General features: G+C 40.6%; 1 protein-coding gene across 2 annotated transcripts in view; it reads left to right on the top strand.

Annotated features, from left to right (window-relative positions):
- Positions 1–25,099, top strand: part of LOC126281191 (uncharacterized) — a 236,605-nt gene that overhangs the window by 105,242 nt on the left and 106,264 nt on the right. For both annotated transcript variants that reach the window (XM_049979903.1, XM_049979911.1), the window contains exons 12-13: positions 15,694–21,960; positions 22,044–22,143. In XM_049979903.1, the coding sequence (XP_049835860.1) occupies positions 15,694–21,960; positions 22,044–22,143 (6,367 nt within the window). The remainder of the gene's footprint in view (positions 1–15,693; positions 21,961–22,043; positions 22,144–25,099) is intronic.

Genomic DNA, 25,099 nt, shown 5'->3' with positions numbered 1-25,099 from the left:
GTCTGGTGAAAAAACAAATATTTTTGTTTTTGCAACAACATACCAAAAATACCCTCAAGAATTATGAAGCAACTAAGGACACTATGGCCACACAAATGAAGAATTTAATGTTTTAATTACTTTCAATTCCAGCTATAACCCACATGCCACCTTACTTGTTTCAAATTGAGACCTTACGATCATCGGAATGCGATAAGAATGATTGTATCCAAAAACATGTAAGTGCGGGCAACCAGGTGCTGCCGATGCGCACATCTACAAATTTTATGCAACTCAACTTCAGACTGTCATGCTGAGTACTCGTGCCAAGCGATGATAATCACTACTTCAGAATATTGTCAATGGTCAAATGCTGATCACGGCTGAACCAGCGACATAATATGTAATCTACAATGAAACATATCGATGTGTTTATAACCAAATGTTGTGAAGATTAACCAATATATCAATGTGGGAGGATATAGGGTCCTCACACGTTCCTGGAGCTAAAAAAATAAATTATGCATGGAGATTTATGGAGACATGAAATGTCATTGTAAAATTAATCAGTAAAAGAGGACCCCAGTAGATAGGAAAGAAAGAACCCTTAAATACTATGTAATGGTAGATTAACAGGCACTAGAATATTTACACTTGATAGCTGTCATCACATGGAAACATAACTTTACTTTAAAGTTCTTATGACATCAAGGAAACAATCTCAAGAAAGTGTTTGGGATGGGAAGTTCAAAATCAATAACTATTTCTTCATTAAAACAAGATTAAATGTATATTACCGTATTTACTTGAATCTAAGCCGCACTTTTTTCCGGTTTTTGTAATCCAAAAAACCTCCTGTGGCTTAGAATCGAGTGCAAAGTAAGTGGAAGTTCTGAAAAATGTTGGTATTTGCCGCCACAACTAACTTCTGCCGTCAAATACATGTAGCGCTACACAGGCATGCTTTGCAGGCACAAAGATAAATCCAAACATCCTGGCCGCCCCATTGTAGCTGGTTACCAAGCCCCCACAGAACGTATCTCTGCCTACGTAGATCAACACCTTCAACCCATTACATGCAGTCTCCCATCCTTCATCAAAGACACCAACCACTTTCTCGAACGCCTGGAATCCGTACCCAGTCTGTTACCCCCGGAAACCATCCTTGTAACCATTGATGCCACTTCCCTATACACAAATATCCCGCATGTCCAGGGCCTCGCTGCAATGGAGCACTTCCTTTCACGCCGATCACCTGCCACCCTACCTAAAACCTCTTTCCTCGTCACCTTAGCCAGCTTCATCCTGACCCACAACTTCTTCACTTTTGAAGGCCAGACATACCAACAATTAAAGGGAACAGCCATGGGTACCAGGATGGCCCCCTCGTATGCCAACCTATTTATGGGTCGCTTAGAGGAAGCCTTCTTGGTTACCCAAGCCTGCCAACCCAAAGTTTGGTACAGATTTATTGATGACATCTTCATGATCTGGACTCACAGTGAAGAACAACTCCAGAATTTCCTCTCCAACCTCAACTCCTTTGGTTCCATCAGATTCACCTGGTCCTACTCCAAATCCCATGCCACTTTCCTAGACGTTGACCTCCATCTGTCCAATGGCCAGCTGCACACATCCGTCCACATCAAACCCACCAACAAGCAACAGTACCTCCATTATGACAGCTGCCACCCATTCCATATCAAACGGTCCCTTCCCTACAGCCTAGGCCTTCGTGGCAAACGAATCTGCTCCAGTCCTGAATCCCTCGACCATTACACCAACAACCTGAAAACAGCTTTCGCATCCCGCAACTACCCTCCCAAACTGGTACAGAAGCAGATAACCAGAGCCACTTCCTCATCCCCTCAAACCCAGAACCTCTCACAGAAGAACCCCAAAAGTGCCCCACTTGTAACAGAATACTTCCCGGGACTGGATCAGACCTTGAATGTGGCTCTCCAGCAGGGATACGACTTCCTAAAATCCTGCCCCGAAATGAGATCCATCCTTCATGAAATCCTCCCCACTCCACCAAGAGTGTCTTTCCGCCGTCCACCTAACCTTCGTAACCTCTTGGTTCATCCCTATGAAATCCCCAAACCATCTCCCCTACCCTCTGGCTCCTACCCTTGCAACTGCCCCCGGTGTAAAACCTGTCCTATGCACCCTCCCACCACCACCTACTCCAGTCCTGTAACCCGGAAGGTGTACACGATCAAAGGGAGAGCCACATGTGAAAGCACCCACGTGATTTACCAACTGACCTGCCTGCACTGTGATGCTTTCTATGTGGGAATGACCAGCAACAAACTGTCCATTCGCATGAATGGACACAGGCAGACAGTGTTTGTTGGTAATGAGGATCACCCTGTGGCTAAACATGCCTTGGTGCACGGCCAGCACATCTTGGCACAGTGTTACACCGTCAGAGTTATCTGGATACTTCCCACCAACACCAACCTGTCCGAACTCCGGAGATGGGAACTCGCCCTTCAGTATATCCTCTCTTCTCGATATCCGCCAGGCCTCAACCTCCGCTAATTTCAAGTTGCCGCCACTCATACCTCACCTGTCTTTCAACAACTTCTTTGCCTCTGTACTTCCGCCTCGACTGACATCTCTGCCCTTACTCTTTGCCTTTAAATATGTCTGCTTGTGTCTGTGTATGTGCGGATGGATATGTGTGTGTGTGTGTGTGCGAGTGTACACCTGTCCTTTTTTTCCCTAAGGGAAGTCTTTCCGCTCCCGGGATTGGAATGACTCCTTACCCTCTCCCTTAAAACCCACATCCTTTCATTTTTCCCTCTCCTTCCTTCGTTCCTGACGAAGCAACTGCCAGTTGCGAAAGCTCGTAATTCTGTGTGTGTGTTTGTGTGTTTTGTCCATGTGCCTGTCTGCCGGCGCTTTCCCGCTTGGTAAGTCTTAGAATCTTTATGACTCTAATTTCAGTGTAGAATGTAATGTACGAAAGAGGTGTCTGCAAAGATTTTCAAACGGAGAAAATTTTTTACTAAATTCTCGTTCAGAACATCTTCTATCATACACTGTCTATTATTTGGTTCTGTCGATCATAATCAAAGAAAGCAGCAGTGTAAGTAACAACAAATAGCAGTCTCTTGCCATTGTTTTGCTAATGAAACGATTCCTCTCTCTCTCTCTCTCTCTCTTTCTTTTTTAATTGTAAGCGGCAGTAGCATGCACAAGAGCAAGCCATGCCGCGAACGGCAACAGGTCGTAAACACTCATTATCAGAAGGCGACAAACAATGCATGACACAGTACAGTAATGCATTTTCAGCTTAGAGTGACGCAAACAGCTATAACAAAGAGAACGGCACTTATAAGCTCAAAGAAAAATAAGCAATGAATTCAAACCAGACAAAGTACGCGAAAAAGGAAGGGTACCCGTATAAATATGGACGGAGCACCTGACGCATAGCAATGGCTACCTCGTAAAGCTTAACTGCTAAGCTTACAACTCGAACCAAACTACTGTAGCTGTATCGTCATTCATTCGACCTAAATTATGTCTCATGTTACAATGGACCAACTTTGTTTTGATATGGAGGTGCGGCCTAAAACATTTCTCTCCCCTTGAATTTAGAGACTCAAATTTCAGGTGCGGCTTATATTCTGGAAAAATTTTTTCCCTTCATTTCGAGTCTCGTTTTTCGGGTGCGGCTTAGATTCGAGTAAATACGGTAACTATTCAGCCATTCACTAATTGCAATTAAATTTTTTTTTATAAAAGAAAATATTCAGTACATCCTACTGTACCTTTTTCATCTTTCATTAAGCAAGCCTCATTATCGTTAATGGAATGTACATTGAAGGGAATGAATTTTATATATATATTTCTTTTTTCTCCATAGTAGATAAATATCAACCTCTTACATAGTCGTATAAAAAGAATAACCATGTGATTAATGAAGTATATACATAGGACATATATATTCCCAAGTTAAATACATAAATGCAGACAGTTAGTCAATTCTAAAATGAAAAAGAAAAGTAGAAGGAAGCAGAGCTAGGTTTGTGGCACATGGTGTATGTATCTAACTACGTAAGTACCTCAGAGTTTGGAACATCCAGATATAAACACACTTATGTTGCACTATTTTATCTTAATCACTCATTGCACTCACGGGTACCCTTCTTTGTAAATAACCTGACTGGCACTGTAAATTTATCACAATAAGTGAAGACTTGTGTTGTCACTCCACTCCATACAGCGTTGTTGACAACCAGACTGCTCCCATGCTGTCTGCAATGGTGAGGCGAGCATGCAGCTGAACCACACAATGTAGTCTGGGAATGCTGCTCTGTGGAAGGTATGCGAAATGCTGATATTATGTTAAGTGGCGTAGTACCGCTCCCACGAGTCAGTTGTCTGCAGTAGATGATGTCATGATGTAGCGTCACATGCTGAACCCTTGTGATCACAGAGAGAAAACAGATGGCAGTATCACATGACAGTATCACACCAAAAGCAAAACTTGCACTGTCCCATCATAAAACACATGAATAATAATCACACATAAAAAAAAAAAAAATTGAAACAGTGCAATGGCATAACTTTAAACACACTCCTTTAGGAAACACTACTGAATTTCTGCACAAGTCACAGTTTTGAAAGTCACCACGAATTGGTGTCACTTGAAAGTGAAAGTGTAATTTCTTCCTCCTCTCTTTCCATTCTGTCTCATTTTTGAGTAAACCACCTTTGTCAGTGTTTCAGAAAGTTCCTTAAACAAAGCAACACCAGATTACCTCCTGTATAATTTTCAAGCTGATGCAGAGCTGCATCTCAAAACCTCTTGATGTTTATGTGAAATGTAAACGTGAACAAACATGACTTCACAGGCTTTAACTCCAGGCAAATGCCGGGATGGTCCCTTTCAAAGAGCACGGCTGACTTCCTTCCCTAATCCAATGAGACCAATGACCTTGCTATCTGGTCTCCCCCCCCCCCACCTGCTTCCCCCCCCCCTCCCCCTAAAAAAAAGAGAGGGGGGGGGGGGGCTTTAACAAGAAGGGTAGGCCAGAGAGAGATCAGTAGGGGACACAAAAGCAGGAGACAAGACATCAAAAGTGGTCGATTCTTATGCACTGACAAAAGTTGTAGGTTGTTTGCTACTAAGATCTTGGCCACGGTGTTCTGTGACTGCGACTGCAAGTGTTTTGACAACTGTTAATGATGCCTGCTGTCGTAATTGGACCGATCTCAATCATCCAGCCTATAATGCAGACTTGTCATGCTGGGCCACTCATTGAAGATTTTTGACAATGCAGAATTACTACAGCTCTTGCAAGATAGCTCAAGGATAAACTAGATGCCAGTTGGAGTACCATATTTATTACAGTAAATAATTCTGTTGTATGTACTGGGGCTATTACAGTTTCTGAACGTGAAATTGGGTGTAATTGAAGCATCAAAAGTGGTACAAAATGGTAATTGGGCTTGTCTGGAAAATATGTATAAAAGCTGAATAATACCTTTATTTTACAATTATTCAGGTATTACAATATGGTATCCTTCAAAGTACTCGCCCTGAGACGCGATACACTTCTGCCAACGCCGTTTCCACTTTTGATAACATTGCTGAAAGTCTTCAGTTGTGATGTTGTTCAGTTGCCTTGTCATTTCCACCTTGATGGCTTCCACATTTCCCAAGTGCCGCCCATGAAGCACCATTTTGCATTTCGGGAACATACAGAAGTCACACGGGGCTAAATCGGGTGAATAAGGCGGGTGGTCTGTCATGGTGATTGAGCTTCAAGCCAAAAACTCGTGCACAACGAGTGACGCGTGAGCAGGCACATTGTCGTGATGAAGGATCCGACTGCCCCCTTTTGCCAACTCCGCTCGAACTCGGGCCACACGAGCTCTGAGACATGTCAGAACTTCAACGTAAAAATTTCCGTTCACTCTCTGGCCGGGAGGGACAAATTCCTTGTGAACAATGCCCCTAGAATCAAAGAAAACAATCAACATTGTCTTCACATTGGACCTGGATTTTCGCGACTTTTTTGTTCTCGGTTGTCCTGCTAGTTTCCATTCCTTGCTTTGAGGTTTGAGCTCCACACTGAATTCGTAAAACCAGGACTCGTCTCCAGTGATGACTCAGTTGAGAAATTCCCCTCGTTCCTCTGCTTACAACCAATCCTCGCAGCACTCAACCCTCTTTGCTTTCTGTTCTGGCGTCAAGAGCTTCGGTAAGATTTTCGCACACAATTTCTTCATTTCAAGTTTTTGTGTCATGATTTCGTGAACGTTTGTTTTGGGGATTGACAGCTCGTCAGCAATCATTCTGATTGTCAATCTACAGTCTTTAAGAACAGAAGCCTGAATTCATTCAACATTTGCATCAGAACTCGATGTCGATGGGTGTCGTGGGCGAGGGTTATCGTTCACTTCTTTTCAGCCATGCCGGAACCTTTTTAACCACTTGTTCACAGTTGGTTCCTTCAGAGAATTGTCTCCGTAAACCTGTTTCAAACACTCAAAAATCTCGCAGTAGTCCCACCTGGTGGTGACTACAACTTGTAACATAAACACATTATTCAACTTTTATACGTATTTTCTGGACAAACCTCCTGTAGAGGATCTGGGAGAGGAGTTATGATGGCAAAGCACTTTAGAGCCAATTTGGACAATATCAGAAGTATGTTTCCTGACCATGCTATTGTAATAGGAGGAGACCTCACATTGCCAGCTATAGAATGGTAGAGCCACATAATTAAATTGTTCCAAGAGAAAGGGATTCGTGTGAGATCATTTTGAAAGTCCAGTCTACAAATGACCTCAAACAGATAGATAGAAAGAGACGTGAGGGCAATGTCTGCGACCATCTATAAGTAACAGACCCTAACTTTGCTAATCAGTTAATATCGAGGAGGGAACCACTGGTAATAGGGCTGTAATAGGACCACTGACTATGGATTCTACAAGGAGTGTTAAAAAAGTAGTAATATATTTGTATTAGCACAATTAACCAGAGATAAACTGCAGAATATATAAGTAGTCATCATGAAATGCTCACCTCTAAGAATGAAGACGTGGAGCCAAGTAGGTAAAACTCAAAAGCATTCCTCAATAGGCCTTAGATTAGCATGTGTTGAGCAAGGTTGTGGGGTATGGAAAAGACCAACTGTGATTCAGTATTGCCGTGATAACATAGAAAGCCTCTACAGTTTAAGTGAAGTCAAAATCTAACAAGCAAACAGAAGCTGATGAATCCAAAAGAGCAGAAAGAGAGTAATGCAATAAGAATTTGATGAATTAGAAAGTGAAATTTGCAAAAGAATTTGACTCAAATTCTCAAGAAGTTTTTTCCCCTTAAATCAGTAACTCAGGACCTTTGCCTTTCGCGGGCAAGTGCTCTACCATCTGAGGTACCGAAGCACGACTCACGCCCTGTCCTTACAGCTCCACTTCTGCCAGTATCTCGTCTCCTACCTTTCAAACTTTACAGAAGCTCTCCTGCGAACCTCGCAGAACTAGCAAAGGTCCCGAGTTCGAGTCTCGGTCGGGCACACAGTTTTAATCTGCCAGTAAGTTTCATATCAGTGCACACTCTGCTGCAGAGTGAAAAATCTCATTCTGGAAACATCCCCCAGGCTGTGGCTAAGCCATGTCTCCACAGTATCCTTTCTTTCATGAGTGCTAGTTATGCAAAGTTCGCAGGAGAGCTTCTGTAAAGTTTGGAAGGTAGGAGACGAGATACTGGCAGAAGTAAAGCTGTGAGGACCGGGCGTGAGTCGTGCTTCAGTAGCTCAGATGGTAGAACACTTGCCCGCGAAAGGCAAAGGTCCCGAGTTCAAGTCTCAGTCGGGCACACAGTTTTAATCTGCCAGGAAGTTTCAGAGTGATTTGAATTGGAACAACCATATAAAATTACCGGAGGTAAGGCAGATGCCAGACTGAGATTCTAGGAAGTATCTTCAGGAAATGTAGTCCATCAACAAAGGAAGTAGCATACAAAATACTTGTTTGGCCAGTACTTGATTATTTCCTCGTCATTATAGGATCAATATCTGATAGGCCTGATACAGAAAATTGAGGAGATACAAAGAAGAGCAGCATGGTTCATTACAGGTTCATGTAGTAAGTGTGAAAGCATCATGGAGACAATCAGTCATGTCCAGGGGCAGATGCTGTTAGAGAGGCTTTCTGCATCACAGGATGGTCTACTGTTAAAGTTCTGAGAGTGTATGTTCCAAAAAGAGTCAACCAATATATTGCTTCCTCCTATGTATATCTTGTGAAAAGACCATCAAGACAAAATTAGAGAGATTCGAGCCCACAGGACAGCTTTACTTCTAACTCTATTCATTTTGCAGACAGTATTCACATGTGCCATTGAGTGTGTGTGCGAAATTGTATCATTGTATGACACACAGTTCAGGAGGTATGACCTCAAAAAAATTGAGATGTGTGAAAAATTAGATTGTCTTAAAACAGTTCTGTAAAGAATCAGGAGGTGGGTGGGGTACTGGTTATTTTATTTGTGACAGATTCTAAGAAAGATTACACTCAAAATTTTACCTTTCAGTCTTAATGTTTTGGATTGTTGTTGTTGTTGTGGTCTTCAGTCCTGAGACTGGTTTGATGCAGGTCTCCATGCTACCCTATCCTGTTCAAGCTTCTTCATCTCCCAGTACTTACTGCAACCCACATCCTTCTGAATCTGCTTAGTGTATTCATCTCTTGGTCTCCCTCTACGATTTTTACCCTCCAAGCTGCCCTCCAATGCTAAATTTGTGATCCCTTGATGCCTGAGAACATGTCCTACCAACCGATCCCTTCTTCTAGTCAAGTTGTGCCACAAACTCCTCTTCTCCCCAATTCTATTCAATACCTCCTCATTAGTTATGTGATCTACCCATCTAATCTTCAGCACTCTTCTGTAGCACCATATTTCGAAAACTTCTATTCTCTTCTTGTCCAAACTATTTATCGTCCATGTTTCACTTCCATACATGGCTACACTCCATACAAATACTTACAGAAACGACTTCCTGACACTTAAATCTATATTCGATGTTAACAAATTTCTCTTCTTCAGAAACGCTTTCCTTGCCATTGCCAGTCTACATTTTATATCCTCGCTACTTCGACCATCATCAGTTATTTTGCTCCCCAAATAGCAAAACTCCTTTACTACTTCAAGTGTCTCATTTCCTAATCTCAGAGCTACCCATTCTTCTTCTACTGTACTTTCCCCCATTCCTGTCAATTGTTCCCTTATGCTCTCCCTGAAACCTGTAAAACCTCTGGTTTTTTTTTTTTTCAGTTTATCCAGGTCCCATCTCCTCAAATTCCCACCTTTTTGCAGTTTCTTCAGTTTTAATCTACAGTTCATAACCAATAGATTGTGGTCAGAGTCCACATCTGCCCCTGGAAATGTCTTACAATTTAAAACCTGGTTCCTAAATCTCTGTCTTACCATTATATAATCTGTGTGATACCTTCTAGTATCTCCAGGATTCTTCCATGTATACAACCTTCTTTCATGATTCTTGAACCAAGTGTTAGCTGTGATTAAGTTATGCGCAAAATTCTACAAGGCGGCTTCCTCTTTCATTTCTTAGCCCCAATCCATATTCACCTACTACTTTTCTTCCCTCCCTTTTCCTACTTTCGAATTCCAGTCACCCATTACTATTAAATTTTCATCTCCCTTCACTACCTGAATAATTTCTCTTATCTCATCATACATTTCTTCAATTTCTTGGTCATCTGCAGAGCTAGTTGGCATATAAACTTGTACTACTGTAGTAGGCATGGGCTTCGTATCTATCTTGGCTACAATAATGCGCTCACTATGCTGTTTGTAGTACCTTACCTGCACTCCTATTTTTTTTTTTATTCATTATTAAACCTACTCCTGCATTACCCCTATTTGATTTTGTATTTATAACCCTGTAATCACCTGACTACGAGTCTTGTTCCTCCTGCCACCGAACTTCACTAATTCCCACTATATCTAACTATATCTAAACCTATCCATTTCCCTTTTTAAACTTTCTAATCTACCTGCCCTGTTAAGGGATCTGACATTCCACGCTCCGATCCGTAGAACACCAGTTTTCTTTCTCCTGATAACGACGTCCTCTTGAGTAGTCCCCGCCTGGAGACTCGAATGGGGGACTATTTTACCTCCGGAATATTTTACCCAAGAGGATGCCATCATCATTTATTCATAAAGTAAAGCTGCATGCCCTCGGGAAAAATTATGGCCGTAGTTTCCCCTTGCTTTCAGCCGTTCGCAGTACCAGCACAGCAAGGCCGTTTTGGTTAATGTTGCAAGGCCAGGTCAGTCAGTCATCCAGTCTGTTGCCCCTGCAACTACTGAAATGGCTGCTGCCCCTCTTCAGGAACCACACTTTGTCTGGCCTCTCCCCTCCGTTGTGGTTGCACCTACGGTACGGCTGTCTGTATTGCTGAGGCACGCAAGCCTCCCCACCAATGTCAAGGTCCATGGTTCGTGGGGAAGGTTTTGGATTGGCATCTCAATTTTAAAATAGTGTACACTAACAGTTCAAAGCAATGGGACTCCCTTGGGTGTTCAGTAGTTCACCAACTATGGCTTCAGGGTTCTTCCCAGTGTATATACACTGTATTTAAGTCAGAGATCTGTGTGATACTGAAGGCTCAGGAGCAGATGAGGTAACCACAGGGCAAATAAGTTTCTCATTTACTCCGCTTCCCTTCGTGTCTTACAAGCTCTGTAACAAATGTACCCTGTGTAGAAAATGTTATTAACATAACTAATGAGGAGGTATTGAATAGGATTTGGGAGAAGAGGAGTTTGTGGCACAACATGACTAGTAGAAGGGATTGGTTGGTAGGACATGTTCTCAGGCATCAAGGGATCACCAATTTGGTATTGGAGGGCAGCGTGGGGGGTGAAAATCGTAGAGGGAGATAAATACACTAAGCAGATTCAGAAGGATGTAAGCTGCAGTACTTACTGGGAGATGGAGAAGCTTGCACAGGATAGAGTAGCATGGAGAGCTGCATCAAACCAGTCTCAGGACTGAAGACCACAACAACAACATAATAGACCTGTTAAGAAAACCAGTGAGTTTTGCCATTACTAATAATGCAATAGTCCGCAGCTCGTGGTCATGAGGTAGCGTTCTCGCTTCCCGCCCCCGGGTTCCCGTGTTCGATTCCCGGCGGGGTCAGGGATTTTCTCTGCCTTGTGATGACTGGGTGTTGTGTGATGTCCTTAGGTTAGTTACGTTTAAGTAGTTCTAAGTTCTAGGGAACTGATGACCATAGATGTTAAGTCCCATAGTGCTCAGAGCCAATAATGCAAAATTTGTAATTGAAAATACTGTCACTTTTGCCAATGATGTATGAGGTAATTGAGCCTTTCCTATGTTCATCCTGAAAACAGCAAAAATTTATAGCCTATATGGTGAAATAAACTGAAACCTGTGAAACGTGGTGAAAGCTACTGGATTACATCTCAGATGTTTGTAAGCATCTCATGTGTTTTGTTTTCCACCTGCAGTCAATAGCTGTATAGCATGGTGACGTCAGGCTAATGCAGTGGCTTCTGGCATATTGTGTGATAAACAGCAAGCTTATTTGCACCTTTTCCAAAGTGCAGTTGATATGATTGGTGTATAGCAAATGGAGCAACCATGGCTTCCACTAAGATTCAATTTATATATTTATACCTAGGACGCCCTTCTCTACTGTGCATTAATTTTACTTACACCAGTTCTGCTCGGAGCCTGTCGACAGAATCCAGAATGAATTGTGCCACTGTTGACTGCAGCCAAAATAGGCCACCCCATTTGCTATGTGTGGCACTGCAATTGACAGGGCGTGTTCAGTGAACAGTTGTGCGATGGCTTGTTCGCCTTGGTTGCAGTCCTCAATGGTGTTTAGTTCATTTTTAATGCATTGTAATGCAGACAGGTTGTTAATAAATTTGGACAGAGAAACACCGAAATCACAGCATGCTTAATTTTATTTCATGTTCATTGGTATAAATAATACCATTTGTGAAGGAAAACTTGTATGTATATACGTGCTTTCTTGAAACCTGCTGTGGTTATACTACAGCAAGCAACAAGTTCGAAGTGCAAATAGTATGTGTTGGGAATACTGCAGAATGCTCCACTTCGACTACTGAGCACAATGAATAAGGGAAAGTTCACAAGCAATACACTAGAGGTCACTGTTCTTATGTCACCAAAATATGCTGGAATGCCATTGGCTATAGAACGAAAACACACAAGTTAAACGGTGTCGTTCTCTAGAAACATGTTTCAGTTGGAACAATTGTTTCCTGCAGTGTTTCATACCCGTTTCCAACTTTGTATCTTGACTCTGTTTCTGTACACACTGGCAGCAAACATTTCTCAGTGGATTTGCATTGTCTGCAACATTGCTTGTTGTACTGTTTTCGTATTTCCTGCCACATCATGTCCAGAGAGAAGGAAGCTGTAATATTTTCTACTGCATTATTAATACTCGAAGGTTCACACAAACAAAATGAAAGGCATCATCATCGTTCTTTATTTATTTATTGTGACTTTTGGCCTAAAGGTCATTCAGCCATTTCTCACTGTTTTGAAGTTTTACAGGAGAAGGTTGCATTTATCAGAGAATTTCATAATTGGTTTTAAAACTGTGGTATTATTTTGATGAAGGGGAGTTTGTATAGTAGCTGGTAATGGTTGATAACAACGGATTAGTTATTGTATGAAATTGATTTGCTGGTTTGCTTACAGTCATCGTCATTGGTAAGTGAAAACATGCTATAGAAGTACTGGTGGGAAAAACTTGCTTCGTATGGGGACTGAGTATCAACATTTCTTTAAAAAAGACAGAAATTTCAGGACAGCAATTACAGTAAGACCTGTTGGTAGTCTTAGATTTTTGGCAACTGGAGATTCATTACAGAGGCTTGAGTGTCCATTTCGCATTTCGAAGCAAGGTACGGCAGATGACCTTATTTCTTTTCTATGTTGTCTTTAAAGCAACAGCGCCGTGCAGAAGGTCTTGTGTTTAATTGCTATTCTTGTTCTGCTTTCTTTGTATGTTACACAAGCAGCCGTCAGCCTTGTACAGTGATAACAACTCAACAGTCAGCTACCTTGTTCACTGGAATTCCAAACTTAATACTGCTAGGGCAGGGGGGGGGGGGGGGGGGGGGGGGGAAGAATAAGAAGAAGAAGAAGGAAGGAAGAAAGACCAAACAACTCTATACATCAAACGACACCATGTAACATAAAAATTGTCTCTTGCAGTAGTGACATGCACTAGCTGGGCTGAAACATTGTTTCCTTTTATCTTTACTACCACTGCTATGGACAGATGTTTCCATTCATCGAAACACGTTTGCAAATGGTGTCCACCTAAAATAGCCAGAAACATGTTTCAAGCTCAGGAGCTTTAAATTCTGACACCTTTCACTGCACTTTGCAGTTTTTGGCTTAATTCATCGTGTTCATCAATTTTTTTTTTTTTTTTTTTTTTTTTTTTTTTTTTTTTTTTTTGCCCCCTATGTAAGCACAAAGCAAAGGTCTCTCAAAAACGAATGCTTTGTGGTATAATGTGGTCATATTGTGTCAGAAAATAGCTCAATTAACTTGCACTCAGATACCAATTCCAATTTTTGACAAATTTTTACTTGCTGTTACAAATTTGTGATTTTTTAAGAACTGATGAAATTCATTACTACAAATTATCGTGTAAACAGTGTATTGTACATTTAATTTCCTCCACTTACACAACATATTGATGAGGATTGCGATTTTTAATCATATATGCCAATTATGTATGTTTTTGCTTATATTTTTGGGGTTGAAACGCCCTCAGTTCTGCATTTTCCTTAGTTTTAATATGGGTTTCACCGTATCTGCTGTGCACACTTGTGCTCAAATGCTAATCATGTACATACCCAAATGCGCAATATACTTCATGCCTGGTTGTCTTTTGTTGCTTTCCAACTTCATAATGTTGCAATGTTTATAGTTATCTTTGTACTTGTTTTTGACATTTCAGATAAATTTTCATAAAAAACTATGTATACTAGCTAAACATGTAGGTTGTAGCTAAACATTGTGTTACAGAGGTGTTATGACATTATTCATATTTTATTTGTGTGATTGCTTTTATGCAACATTAAATGGATGAGAATCTCAAAAATGCAGGATAGAATATTCAGAAAATATTATATAACATGTAATATGGAAAAATTGCATTCCGAATGACTGGTCGTATTGTGTCCTGTTAGATTGTTGTGCACTTAAAAAGGTGGCAAAGTTTGAAAAATTTGTGCACTCCGATAAAGATAGCAGTCACTTGTTAACATAGTATGTGTTATGTTTAACTTATGTCACTGAGAATGGACACTGCAATGATTAAATAGCCACACCATACCTACACTAGAACAAAATAAACACTAGCTGTTCTACGTGTACCTATAGTCAGAAGCAACAGTATGAAGCTATTGGTTAAAGTGTTACATAGTACACTGACCCTTGCTAGTGCACAGTACCCGCCTGCCCACCTTCTCATGTGCACTTCTTTTAGTTGTGTGTAAATCTAATAAAGGCATGCTATTCATGGGTGTACTGCAGATAGCATCAGACGATCACTGTTGTTTATTGTGTGTGGAATATTTCGCTTGTCTGATTGAAGGATGTGAATGTATCAGATTTGCTTCATGTTATTTGTGCCAAACAAAGAAGATGAAAACATTTGTTTCAGGGGTAAGCTCTCTTAGTAATTAATGATTAAAAACAAATATTCCAAGACTTACCAAGCGGGAAAGCGCCAGTAGATAGGCACAATGAATAAAACACACAAACACACACACAGAATTTCGAGCTTTCGCAACCAGCGGCTGCTTCGTCAGGAAAGAGGGAAGGAAAAGGAAAGATGAAAGGATGTGGGTTTTAAGGGAGAGGGTAAGGAGTCATTCCAATCCCGGGAGCGGAAAGACTTACGTTAGGGGGAAAAAAGGATAGGTATATACTCGCACACACACGCGCGCACACACACACACACACACACACACACACACACACACACACACACAGACACAGACACAGACATACACCATGTATGGATGGATATGTGTGTGTGTGTGTGTGTGTGTGTGTGTGTGTGTGTGTGTGCGCGCGCGCGCGCGCGACTATATACCTATCCTTTTTTCCCCCCTAACGTAAGTCTTTCCGCTCCCGGGATTGGAATGACTACTTACCCTCTCCCTTAAAACCCACATCCTTTCAAACCCACATCCTTCCATCTTTCCTTTTCCTTCCCTCTTTCCTGACGAAGCAGCCGCTGGTTGTGAAAGCTCGAAATTCTGTGCATGTGTTTGTGTGTATTATTCATTGTGCCTATCTACCGGCGCCTTCCCGCTTGGTAAGTCTTGGAATATTTGTTTTTAATATATTTTTCCCATGTGGAAGTTTCTTTCTATTTTATTTACATCCTAATTAATGATTAAATAATACTAAAGCCACAAAAGTAGTATCAATTGATCCTTGCATAAACTGAAGAATGTGAAGTTCTGTCACAACTCAACTCTTAGTGATGCATGATGGACATTGCCATAAAATGCCTTTTTGCCTTTATTAACATTCAGGAGCATCATACAAATATATTGTATCTCGTATTATATCTTATTATTGTATTTAATCCATATATTAATAACAAATTTTGAAACAATTATAGGTACTGGAGAGAATATTGTCCTCAGGAACCTAATAAAAACAGATGTGGTGAATAAACAAGAAGTCGCAGAAGCTGTAGATCCTGCACTCACTGGAAACAAAAAGAATACAAAGAAAAAATCATCTTCTTCCAAAAAGAAAGCTAAAAAGAAGTCCGGGTCAAAAAAGATTGTGTCAGCCCACGAAAAGAAAAAAACAGCTGTGGCAGCAGAGAGCTCAAAGAAAATTTCCACGACCTTGAAAAAAGGCAATGAAACCACACAAAAAAATGAAAATACTTTAGCTTCAGAAAGTTCTATAATAGTAATGGAAGGTACACAAGGAATCTCTTTAAGCATACCTGATATATCATACCATGATTCACACGAGTTTGGTGTTACCAAAGAAGTTCCATTGGCATTAGATTCTAGAATTCAAGTTGCAAGTAGCATTAATTCTGTAAAATCAACAGAAAGTTGTTCGGATATAGTTTTCCGACATAAAAGTCAGGAGGTGGTAAAAGACAAAGATCTGTCACAAGTACGTAATGATACAGAAGTCAGTACACATTTAGATGCTAATAATTCACTTCAGAAACCTGTAAGCGATGCTGGTATTAATAGTGTCATGTGTTCAAATGAGAGGCCAGTGGATAAAGATGCAAGTGGTAATATAAAACAAAAATCTGATACTGGTGACACTGCTCGTAAGCCACGCCAGACACCACATGTTATAGGACCGGATATAAATAAGAACACTACAGAAAAGTCGGGTTCTGATTGTAAGCCTCGGCAGACGCCCCTTGTCCGTAGAACATCCACAGTGGCTGGTGGCCGACTCAGTCTCAGCACGCCAAGGAGACGTACTAGTCACATTCGTGCACTGGATTTTGGCACACCACCAAAATCAGTTACAGATTCTTTATTAAAGAGGCGTTCAAATTCTGCTCCGAAGGACACGGCACATGATGCTAATACTTCCTGCAGCCCTGACGGGAGCAGTGACTGCAGGATCCAACAGGCAAAAAATGTTCGTTCTAGTCTTTTCAAATCGCCAGACCTTCTGACCACCAGACAGCACTCTGATATGTTGACACCAACTCTGACAGCCCCCATTGCCACAAGGACTCCTACCCCAAAGCTTTCTGGTGACTGGGAAAGGGTTACTGGGGCAGGTCTCATATTTGGTAATACTTCACCTCTCCTGATGAGTCCAACAAGAGAGGAAAATAATGATCTCATCAGCGCAGGTCAGAGTATTACTGCTCCTGCAGGAGAGGACCATAATTCTGATGACCGACCGTCATCTCCTTTGGAAGTTGTATTGGAATCAGATGATAATCAGAAAAATGATTCAGACAAATGTGAAACGCCTGCGAGTAATCAGGAAGGAGCGCTTGCTGTATGGAGAAAAAGTATCTTGAACTACAGTAAGTCTAAAGAGACCAAGAGGAGAGCTTGGGATGCAGATCTTCGTGCCATTGTGGCACAGGATTATGAAGTAAGTGTTAAGAAATCAGATGTGAAAAAGAAAACAGTGAAGAGGAACAAGAAGAAGGTGGATAAGGAGACTGAGGAAGAAGCGAGGTTGGTGGAGTCGAGGTTGGAGAGTCTAGTGGAAGAAATTGGGAACAAACAGACTGAAGGTGGACTTCCACCTGAAGAAGACATTAGTGTCTCTGTGATCGATGTGGAGGGAGGGGCAGTGGGGAAAAAAACTCTGGACAGTACAAATGAAAGTACAGAGAATGTCCCAGTGACCAGTGAAAGCCTGGAGCCAAAACAAAATTCAGATAAATCTGCAGTTTTATTAGCTGATACAAGTACTGTCCCTGCAAAAACTTCTGATAATCTTGAAGAGAAGTTTGCTACAAATAGTGAAAAAACTGTAGAATTGGAACCAGAGGAAAGCTGTTCTGCTAGTGAACAGGGAGGAAATTCCAAATTTGTACATCCTAAAGAAACCTCAACAAAGCAGAGTTCTAGAAACCGTAAAAGAAAAGTGTCAGGAGTTGTTGATGGGACTCCTAAGAAAAGACAGAAAATTAAACATTGTACAACAGGTAAAGAAAAGAAATCGAAAGGAAAAAATACAAAGGGAGGGAATGGTGATAATGCTTCCAGCTTGGCTAATGATTCTGACAGAGGTTTAGGAGCTTCCTCTTCTTTGGAGAGAAATGAGTTAAACTCTGAAATGGATGATAGTGAGACGGACCACACTAAAACAGAAGCAAACACAAAAGTAAGCGTATTAGCTGCCGCAGTTACTGATACGACTTCCATTGCCAGTAGTAGCGAAAGTAAAGATTCACGCTGCGTAACTATACAAAGTGTGAGTAAGGAGGTAAATGTTATGGAGGCATTTATCTCCACCGCTGCCCTGGAAACTCCACAGAAAGTTAGCCCAACGAATAGCATTGTTGGCACAGGGTTTCAGGTTCCAATTACACCCCGTATCATGAGTCCAAGCACGTTATTAGATACTCCAATTTCAAACTTCCTCCGTGAGCAACCTTCAATCGACTTGTCTATGATCCCAACTCCAAACTTCCCTCCTACACCTAATATTGCTGTGACGCCACACTCAGCTGAGCTAAACAGTCCAACATCATATGCGAGCAGACCCACCGACTACTCCTCATGCTCCTCGTATTATAAACCATCACATTCACCATCTAGAACATTGGAGCAAGTGTTGATTGATGAATGTAACAGGATAGAATCAGCTGATAGTCCTGACCGACTGGAAATTAAACGATCATCAGCAGTGTGTCGTAAAGAGATAGTCGAATCTCAGGAAGTTTGTATCTCTATAACAGAAGAAGATGGTTCAGTTATTCAGGCAGAACAGCAAGTGACATTAGTTACTTACAGCAGTGATCCCAGCCGAGATATGCTGACAGTGAGAGGAGATACACAGACCACCAGCAAGGCAGACGTTAGTGGTGAAGCAGTTGTACACAGTACAGATACAGAAGAAAGTGACAAGAAGCAAACAAATGAAAAGATAAATGACTCACAAATACTAGAGGAGGGTTCTGAAAGTGCCACAAATCATCATCATACAGCGCCTGTCACATCAGAAAATTCTGTGACGGGAAGTAAACAAAGTATTGCAGCTAGCTCTTCCACAGACAAGGAATGCCAATACGAAACTATCAACATAGTGGAGAGAGGAAAAGAAGAAGAAGAAGAAAAAGAAGAAGAAGAACAAAGACGAAATGATGCTGAAAAACTACAGTCTGAGAAAAAAAATTCTCGTAGAAAGGGAAGTGCATGTAACAATACTGTGAAGACTGCAAAAATTTTGGAAATTCCTGTTGGTCAGCAGGACACCCCAACACATGGTGCCACCATAAAAGGAAGCAGTAAGAAGCATAATATCACTAGAAGTGTTGTAGAGCCAGATATACGTACAAAACGCAGAATTTCTCATTCTGCAATTGATCTTACAGTCAGTTCTGAACTTGAACAGAAAAAGAATCGTATGATGGCAAAACTGAAAGGAGGGACCTCTGATACAGTAAAAGGCACCAAGATAAAAGAAGTGATGAAGAAAGATAAACGTAGAAAAAAGACCAATCAGACCATCATTGAGAAAGAAAAGAATGAAAAAGTTTTGTGTGAAGCTGTTACTACTAAGGAAACCGTCACTTTGGAAATGAGTGGTGTTCAAAACGTTGGCTGTGAGGAGCCACTGCTGACAGAAAAAGACTCAGTTGTGATTGAAAATGTTAGTACAGTAATCAGGAGTTCTGAAGAATCACTTGCTTCTAAGTCTGTGTCAGCTACTGATCATGGAACTGAAAGTTTGACTGCTACTGTAACACCTCAGAAGGGTATTTTACTAAGGAGACAAGGAATATCTGTCGATATTATTGCTGAAAGATTGTGGATGGAAGCACAGAACCCACAGGCGAACAGAATGGCACATAGTAAAGAATCAGAGACCAAATGTTTCAGTGAGTCTCATTTAAGTGCTCACGTCCAAGGTCCTCCGAATGGTGATGACAATGATGACAATGTGATAGAATGCACAGTACGTCAACCACCACACGATGTTGCACAGTTGTCTCAGGAAATCAATACTGCTGAGGTTACAATAGGCTCACAAACTGAAAAAAGTAAAAGTCACAAAGGCTGTACTGTTCCGAATAAACGTTCTGTGATGGAAGATGAAAATGAGTTGGTTAATAGTGATGAGAAAAAGGACTGTGAAGTGTCACATAAAGGTCATGGTGATTCTGCACGAACATGTAGTAAGAAAAATGGAAATAGCAATGAAACGTCAATGAAACCAGAGGCCTACAATATGACAGGTGTTGAAGAAGTAGGGAAAGAGATAGCTACATATCCTATAGAAAATGAAGTCCACAGTTTACAAGAGGTGGAAGAAGACAACAGGAGTGCCACTAACAAAAAACCTGAAGATGTGGCACACAAAACTTCTGGAAAGGAAGTAAATGCCAAGGACCACATGAGCCAAAGGAAAAAGCATGAAAGTAACAGGAAGTCACTGAATAAGGAAGGTGCAGAATGCAACAGAGAAAAAGATTCTGTGTCTATAAAGAAATCAAAGAAATTGGCTAAGGAAAATACTAAAGACCAGTTGACCAAATCTGTTGTTGATAACAAGAGTAACGAGCTCAGTAATATTTCTGGCAATATGATTGTTGCAGAGAAATGTAATGTACAGGATACTCCAATAGACTTTTCAAGTGTTCACCAGCATTATGTTATGGGGAGAAATGAAAGAAATGACCAAGGCAGCCAGCCTTTGGATGTAAAGGGAGACCATAACAAAGAACAAGATACTTCTAAAGCAAAGAAATCAACAAAGTCAAGGAATGAAAGCAGTAATGTTTGTTTGGCCAAATCCATTGTTGGTAACACAGTTAGTGAACATGACAAAATTGTTGGGGACCCTGTCATTGTAGAGAAAGTTAAAGTACAGGATACTTTAGAAAAAAATTCAGATACCCGTCATCACTATGTTCCTGAAAGTGAAGAAAAAAGAAGTGAAGTCATCCAGCCATTGAATATGGAAGGAGAACTTGTCTGTGCAGACATTACCACAGTCAAGACATGTACAGAATTAAGGAAAGAAGGTATTGAGGAGTCATTTACCAGATCCACTGTTGATAGCATTTACCACGACTTGGATAATATTCCTAGCAAGCACAGAGCTGTCGAGCAAAGTGAAATGCAGAATACTTCGAAAAACATTCCAGATGCCCAACATCTTAATGTGGACAGTTCTGAAAATGATGTAAAAGACGATGAAGACCAGCAACCTTCGTTTGTGTCTAATAACTCTGCAGATAGCAGTAATATGTATGTAATTATCAAATACGAAGGGAACGGTCCCCGTATGCAGCAGAAGGAATCTGAAGATTTCTCTGATACAACTTTTACACTTATGGATGAAGCGGGATCTCATACACTTAGTGTTACTGGATTTTTTGATTTACTCAGTATCTCTCCAGAAAAAGTGAGTCCCAGGGTTTTGAACAGATCAACCAATGAGCCTGATTTAACATCCAAATCGGCAACAGTGCCTTTAGTTCATGAGGAAGAAAGAAGTGTGTCTCATACAAAGGCAGGAGGTTCTGTATCGGTCCAGGAGTCTTTACACTTAAAGCATTCTTCTAAGAAGGAACACCACAGTGGACATTCTGGTAGTAAGACAAGCCGTGAGCGTAGAAGAGAAGGACAAGTAAAGCATACAAATTCTAGTTACAAGCATCGAATAGGTGATAAATCATTAAAGGCATCAGAAAGTAGAGCTTCTAATAAAAGTAAAAGGCTGTTTCAGTCACCTGATAAAATAATGAGTAAATACAGACACGGAGTCAAAGGATCACCAAGAAGTAGCACGTTTCAACGTGATCGTAGTGTAACACCTTCCAGAGTTCCATCTAGAAGACCTTCAACTGATGGTACGAAACCTGGAAGATTACCATTGAAATCTCCTCGACCACCTTCCAAATTGAGCTCATCAGTGACACTAGAGAGTGTAATTAAAAGAGGAACTCCTGTTTCGAGGCTGAAAGATATGCGCCATAAATCTAGTCATAAAAGAGAAAGTGTGTCTCAGAATCCATCAAAAAAGTGCTCGTCTTCTGGCACGCAAATGGAGGGAGAAACTGTGAAACACAAAAAGGAAAAGTGGGATTTAGGTCACGTGCGTAACAGCAGTGACTCGATGGCTGTCAGAGATCGCAGGGACACTCTGCAGGGTGCAGCATGCTCACTTTTGAAGAAGGTGCGCGAAGGTGCCTCTGTAACAGGTAAACTCTAGTTTCATGTACTTTTATTCACTGCCGCCCACATTCACAATAGTGACCAAAGTATTTGTATTATTCTTTTTCAGATTCTGGAGATGAGTTGATGACATATGCTCTGATAGGCAGTGTACGGGAAGAAGACTCGAATAGCAGTACTCAGCAGCAGTCTAATGAAGCAGCTTCAAGGTACAGTAACCATAATGTGACATCTTTATTTCAGTGGAGGCAAGCCGTACTTGAATTTGTCTATTCTGTAACAATACTTTGTATTATGAATGGGTTGTAATTATAGAAAATTTGTGTCTGCCGGGGTATGAACCCAGATCTTTTCTTTTCCCGAGTAGTTGCCTCAATGATTATAATATCTAAGCACACTTCCAGCCCAGACTCAAATTTTAATTATCACTGATTATTTCCAAACATTACAATTATAGATGATGCATTTTGTGGAAATAGCTCCACCAGGGGAACAGGTTTGGTGAAAGACCTTATTGTACCCTGGTGCAAGGGATGTAATGGGCCAAATTATATGGATGAAATAAACAGGTTGATTGGAATGTAATCAGTTATTATGCAATGGCTTGAAATTACATCATGTCAAGACCAATCAGTAATCCGGAACCTGCAGTGTAAACAAAATGAAAGTTTGGAATTGTTCCTGGAAGTATGCTCAGATAGCCTAATGGTTAATGCAACTGTGTACAGAAAACAAGAAACACGAGTTTCAGTCCCAGCCTGAAACAAATTGCCCTTTGTCACAACATATTCAGTATATTGTTGATTCAGCATTTCCAACTGGTTTTCACTATCATTACATGTCATATTGTCATCTTTCAGTTTATCAACATTGGTTCATTCAGTGCCTCTAACTCAGTTGAAATACTCTCTTTATAATTTTGTTTCTTTGCCTCAGGTATTTGTGGGAGGGGGTGATGCATTAGTCATATACGATGAAAGTGTTGTGGTACACCTTGATTTATGTGACCATGGGCTGGTTTCACGAACATTATGTTTCTTCTGCATCTATATGTTTAATTATGTAGTTGTACATCAGTATGATTTTGCTTTGCATGCAAGTTCCTTTTGGAAATATTTCTTAGGTTGCATACAGATAGTTTTCGTATTTCGATGACATTACTTTAGTATTTTGTATATTTTTGTTGTTATATTAGACACCAGAGATGACCCTCCTACTATAGTTGAGTTAGTGTAAGTTCATTGCTGACAGTTGCAGCAGGCTGGGTGCGGCAGCTTCACGGGCCTACCTCACTCAGTAACTTAAAGCAATTTTTTAAACATCTCTATGGCAATGCTTCATTGTTGTCGTAGCTCCGTAAACGACTTGCAGCCATTAGTGCTTCACAGTTGAAATCTGGAAACAGCACTGCAAGCCATCGGGGATCTTCTTATGCTGTCTTGACTGTAGGCATTATTGAGAATTCTAAGAGTCTTTAATCCATTCAGTAATATATATTTCATTGGATTCCTTGATATTTTCCTTTACTTTCTTGTGCATGTACTTCATAACTCTAATAAATTAGTTATTATTTTCATTGATAAATCTTTCACTTCAGTAAGCCAACAAATCAATATATTCTTTGTCCTTGCCACATTTTGTAGCTTGAAAAATATTGTAACATCACTTTTGAGTATTATTTTTACAACTTCAACAACTAAAATCACTTTGCAAAATAATCTGGTTAAAATTACAAAATCATTATTTTATTTGTCTCTACTGAAAGTCATTTATAATCAAATCTAAACTATTACACTTCAATTAGAGTGTTTATAGACCTTCTACAGTTAGATCATGTGACAGATAACCTTTCAGTGTGAAATGCAACATCCCATGATTACTGACTGTCAGCTAACATGTGTCTTTTTGACCGGTGCAACGACTGTCCACTTACACAGCTATGTTGCTCTGATCTCCAGTCTTTCAACACAAAAGATAAAAAATACACAATTTGTAATTATTTCCAAAATCGTAATGTTTGAAAACTCTGTAAAATATATATACTTTGTCACTCAGGTGGCAAAGGCAACAGTGTGCTCAGAAATTCTGTTACATTACATATTTTCTCACTGAGCTGAGCTACATAAGGTTTCAGATTCAATAACATAACACACATGAATTACTATATGCTGTGCTAGTTTAAGTTAAGTGATTATTTCCAGGAATCAGTACTACACAACTGAGCTCATTATGCACTGTCAAGAAACATACAATGTTGCTGCAACAGTAACAATCTGTTCATGCTATTACACTTTGTTAATTGATATTTTTAGACTAGTTTGTTAATAAATGGTTACATATCATGTGTCAAGTTCCTTTCTCTGTAGCAAGCTGCATTCAGTTTTTACCTATATTGATAGTTTGGTAATAATATTAATACGTCACAGTTACCACAAATGATGCTATGATATGCCTTTTTAAGGGAGGGTGGGCTGGAGCATCATGTACATTATAATTCTCCAGTGTGTGTGTGTGTGTGTGTGTGTGTGTGTGTGTGTGTGTGTGGTTGTCTATATATACAGTTTGTATCCAGATAGCTTTGCATTATGATGATGTAAGATAACCTTAGAATATTGCATGTAGTTCAAACCCCTGCCTGCCCCATTGCTGTAGTAGCAAGCAGATGTGATCCTCTTAAGAGATGCTGTCAAGAATTATAAGAGTGTTTAATCCATTTAGTAATTTATTTTTTGTTGTATTCATGCTGCTATGTCGTATTAGATTTCTCCCATTACTTTCTTATGCATATACTTTGTAACTCTAATAAATCACTTAGCCGGCTGGTGTGGCCGAGCGGTTCTAGGCGCTTCAGTCTGGAATCGCGCGACCGCTATGGTCGTAGGCGCTTCAGTCTGGAATCGCGCGACCACTATGGTTGCAGGTTCGAATCCTGCCTCGGGCATGGATGTGTGTGATCTCCTTAGGTTAGTTAGGTTTAAGTAGTTCTAAGTTTTAGGGGACTGATGACCTCAGATGTTAAGTCCCATAGTGCTCACAGCCATTTGAACCATTTAATAAATCACTTACAATACGAGAGAAGGAAAGTTGCTACTCCCCATATGGCGGAGATGCTCAGTCGCAATAGGCACAATAAAAAGATTCACACAATCATAGCTTTCAGCCATT

Source organism: Schistocerca gregaria, chromosome 1 (genome assembly GCF_023897955.1).
Source record: "Schistocerca gregaria isolate iqSchGreg1 chromosome 1, iqSchGreg1.2, whole genome shotgun sequence".
NCBI lineage: Eukaryota > Metazoa > Arthropoda > Insecta > Orthoptera > Acrididae > Schistocerca > Schistocerca gregaria.
Note: the sequence above shows the minus strand (reverse complement) of the source record. Positions and strands in the feature narration are given on the sequence as shown.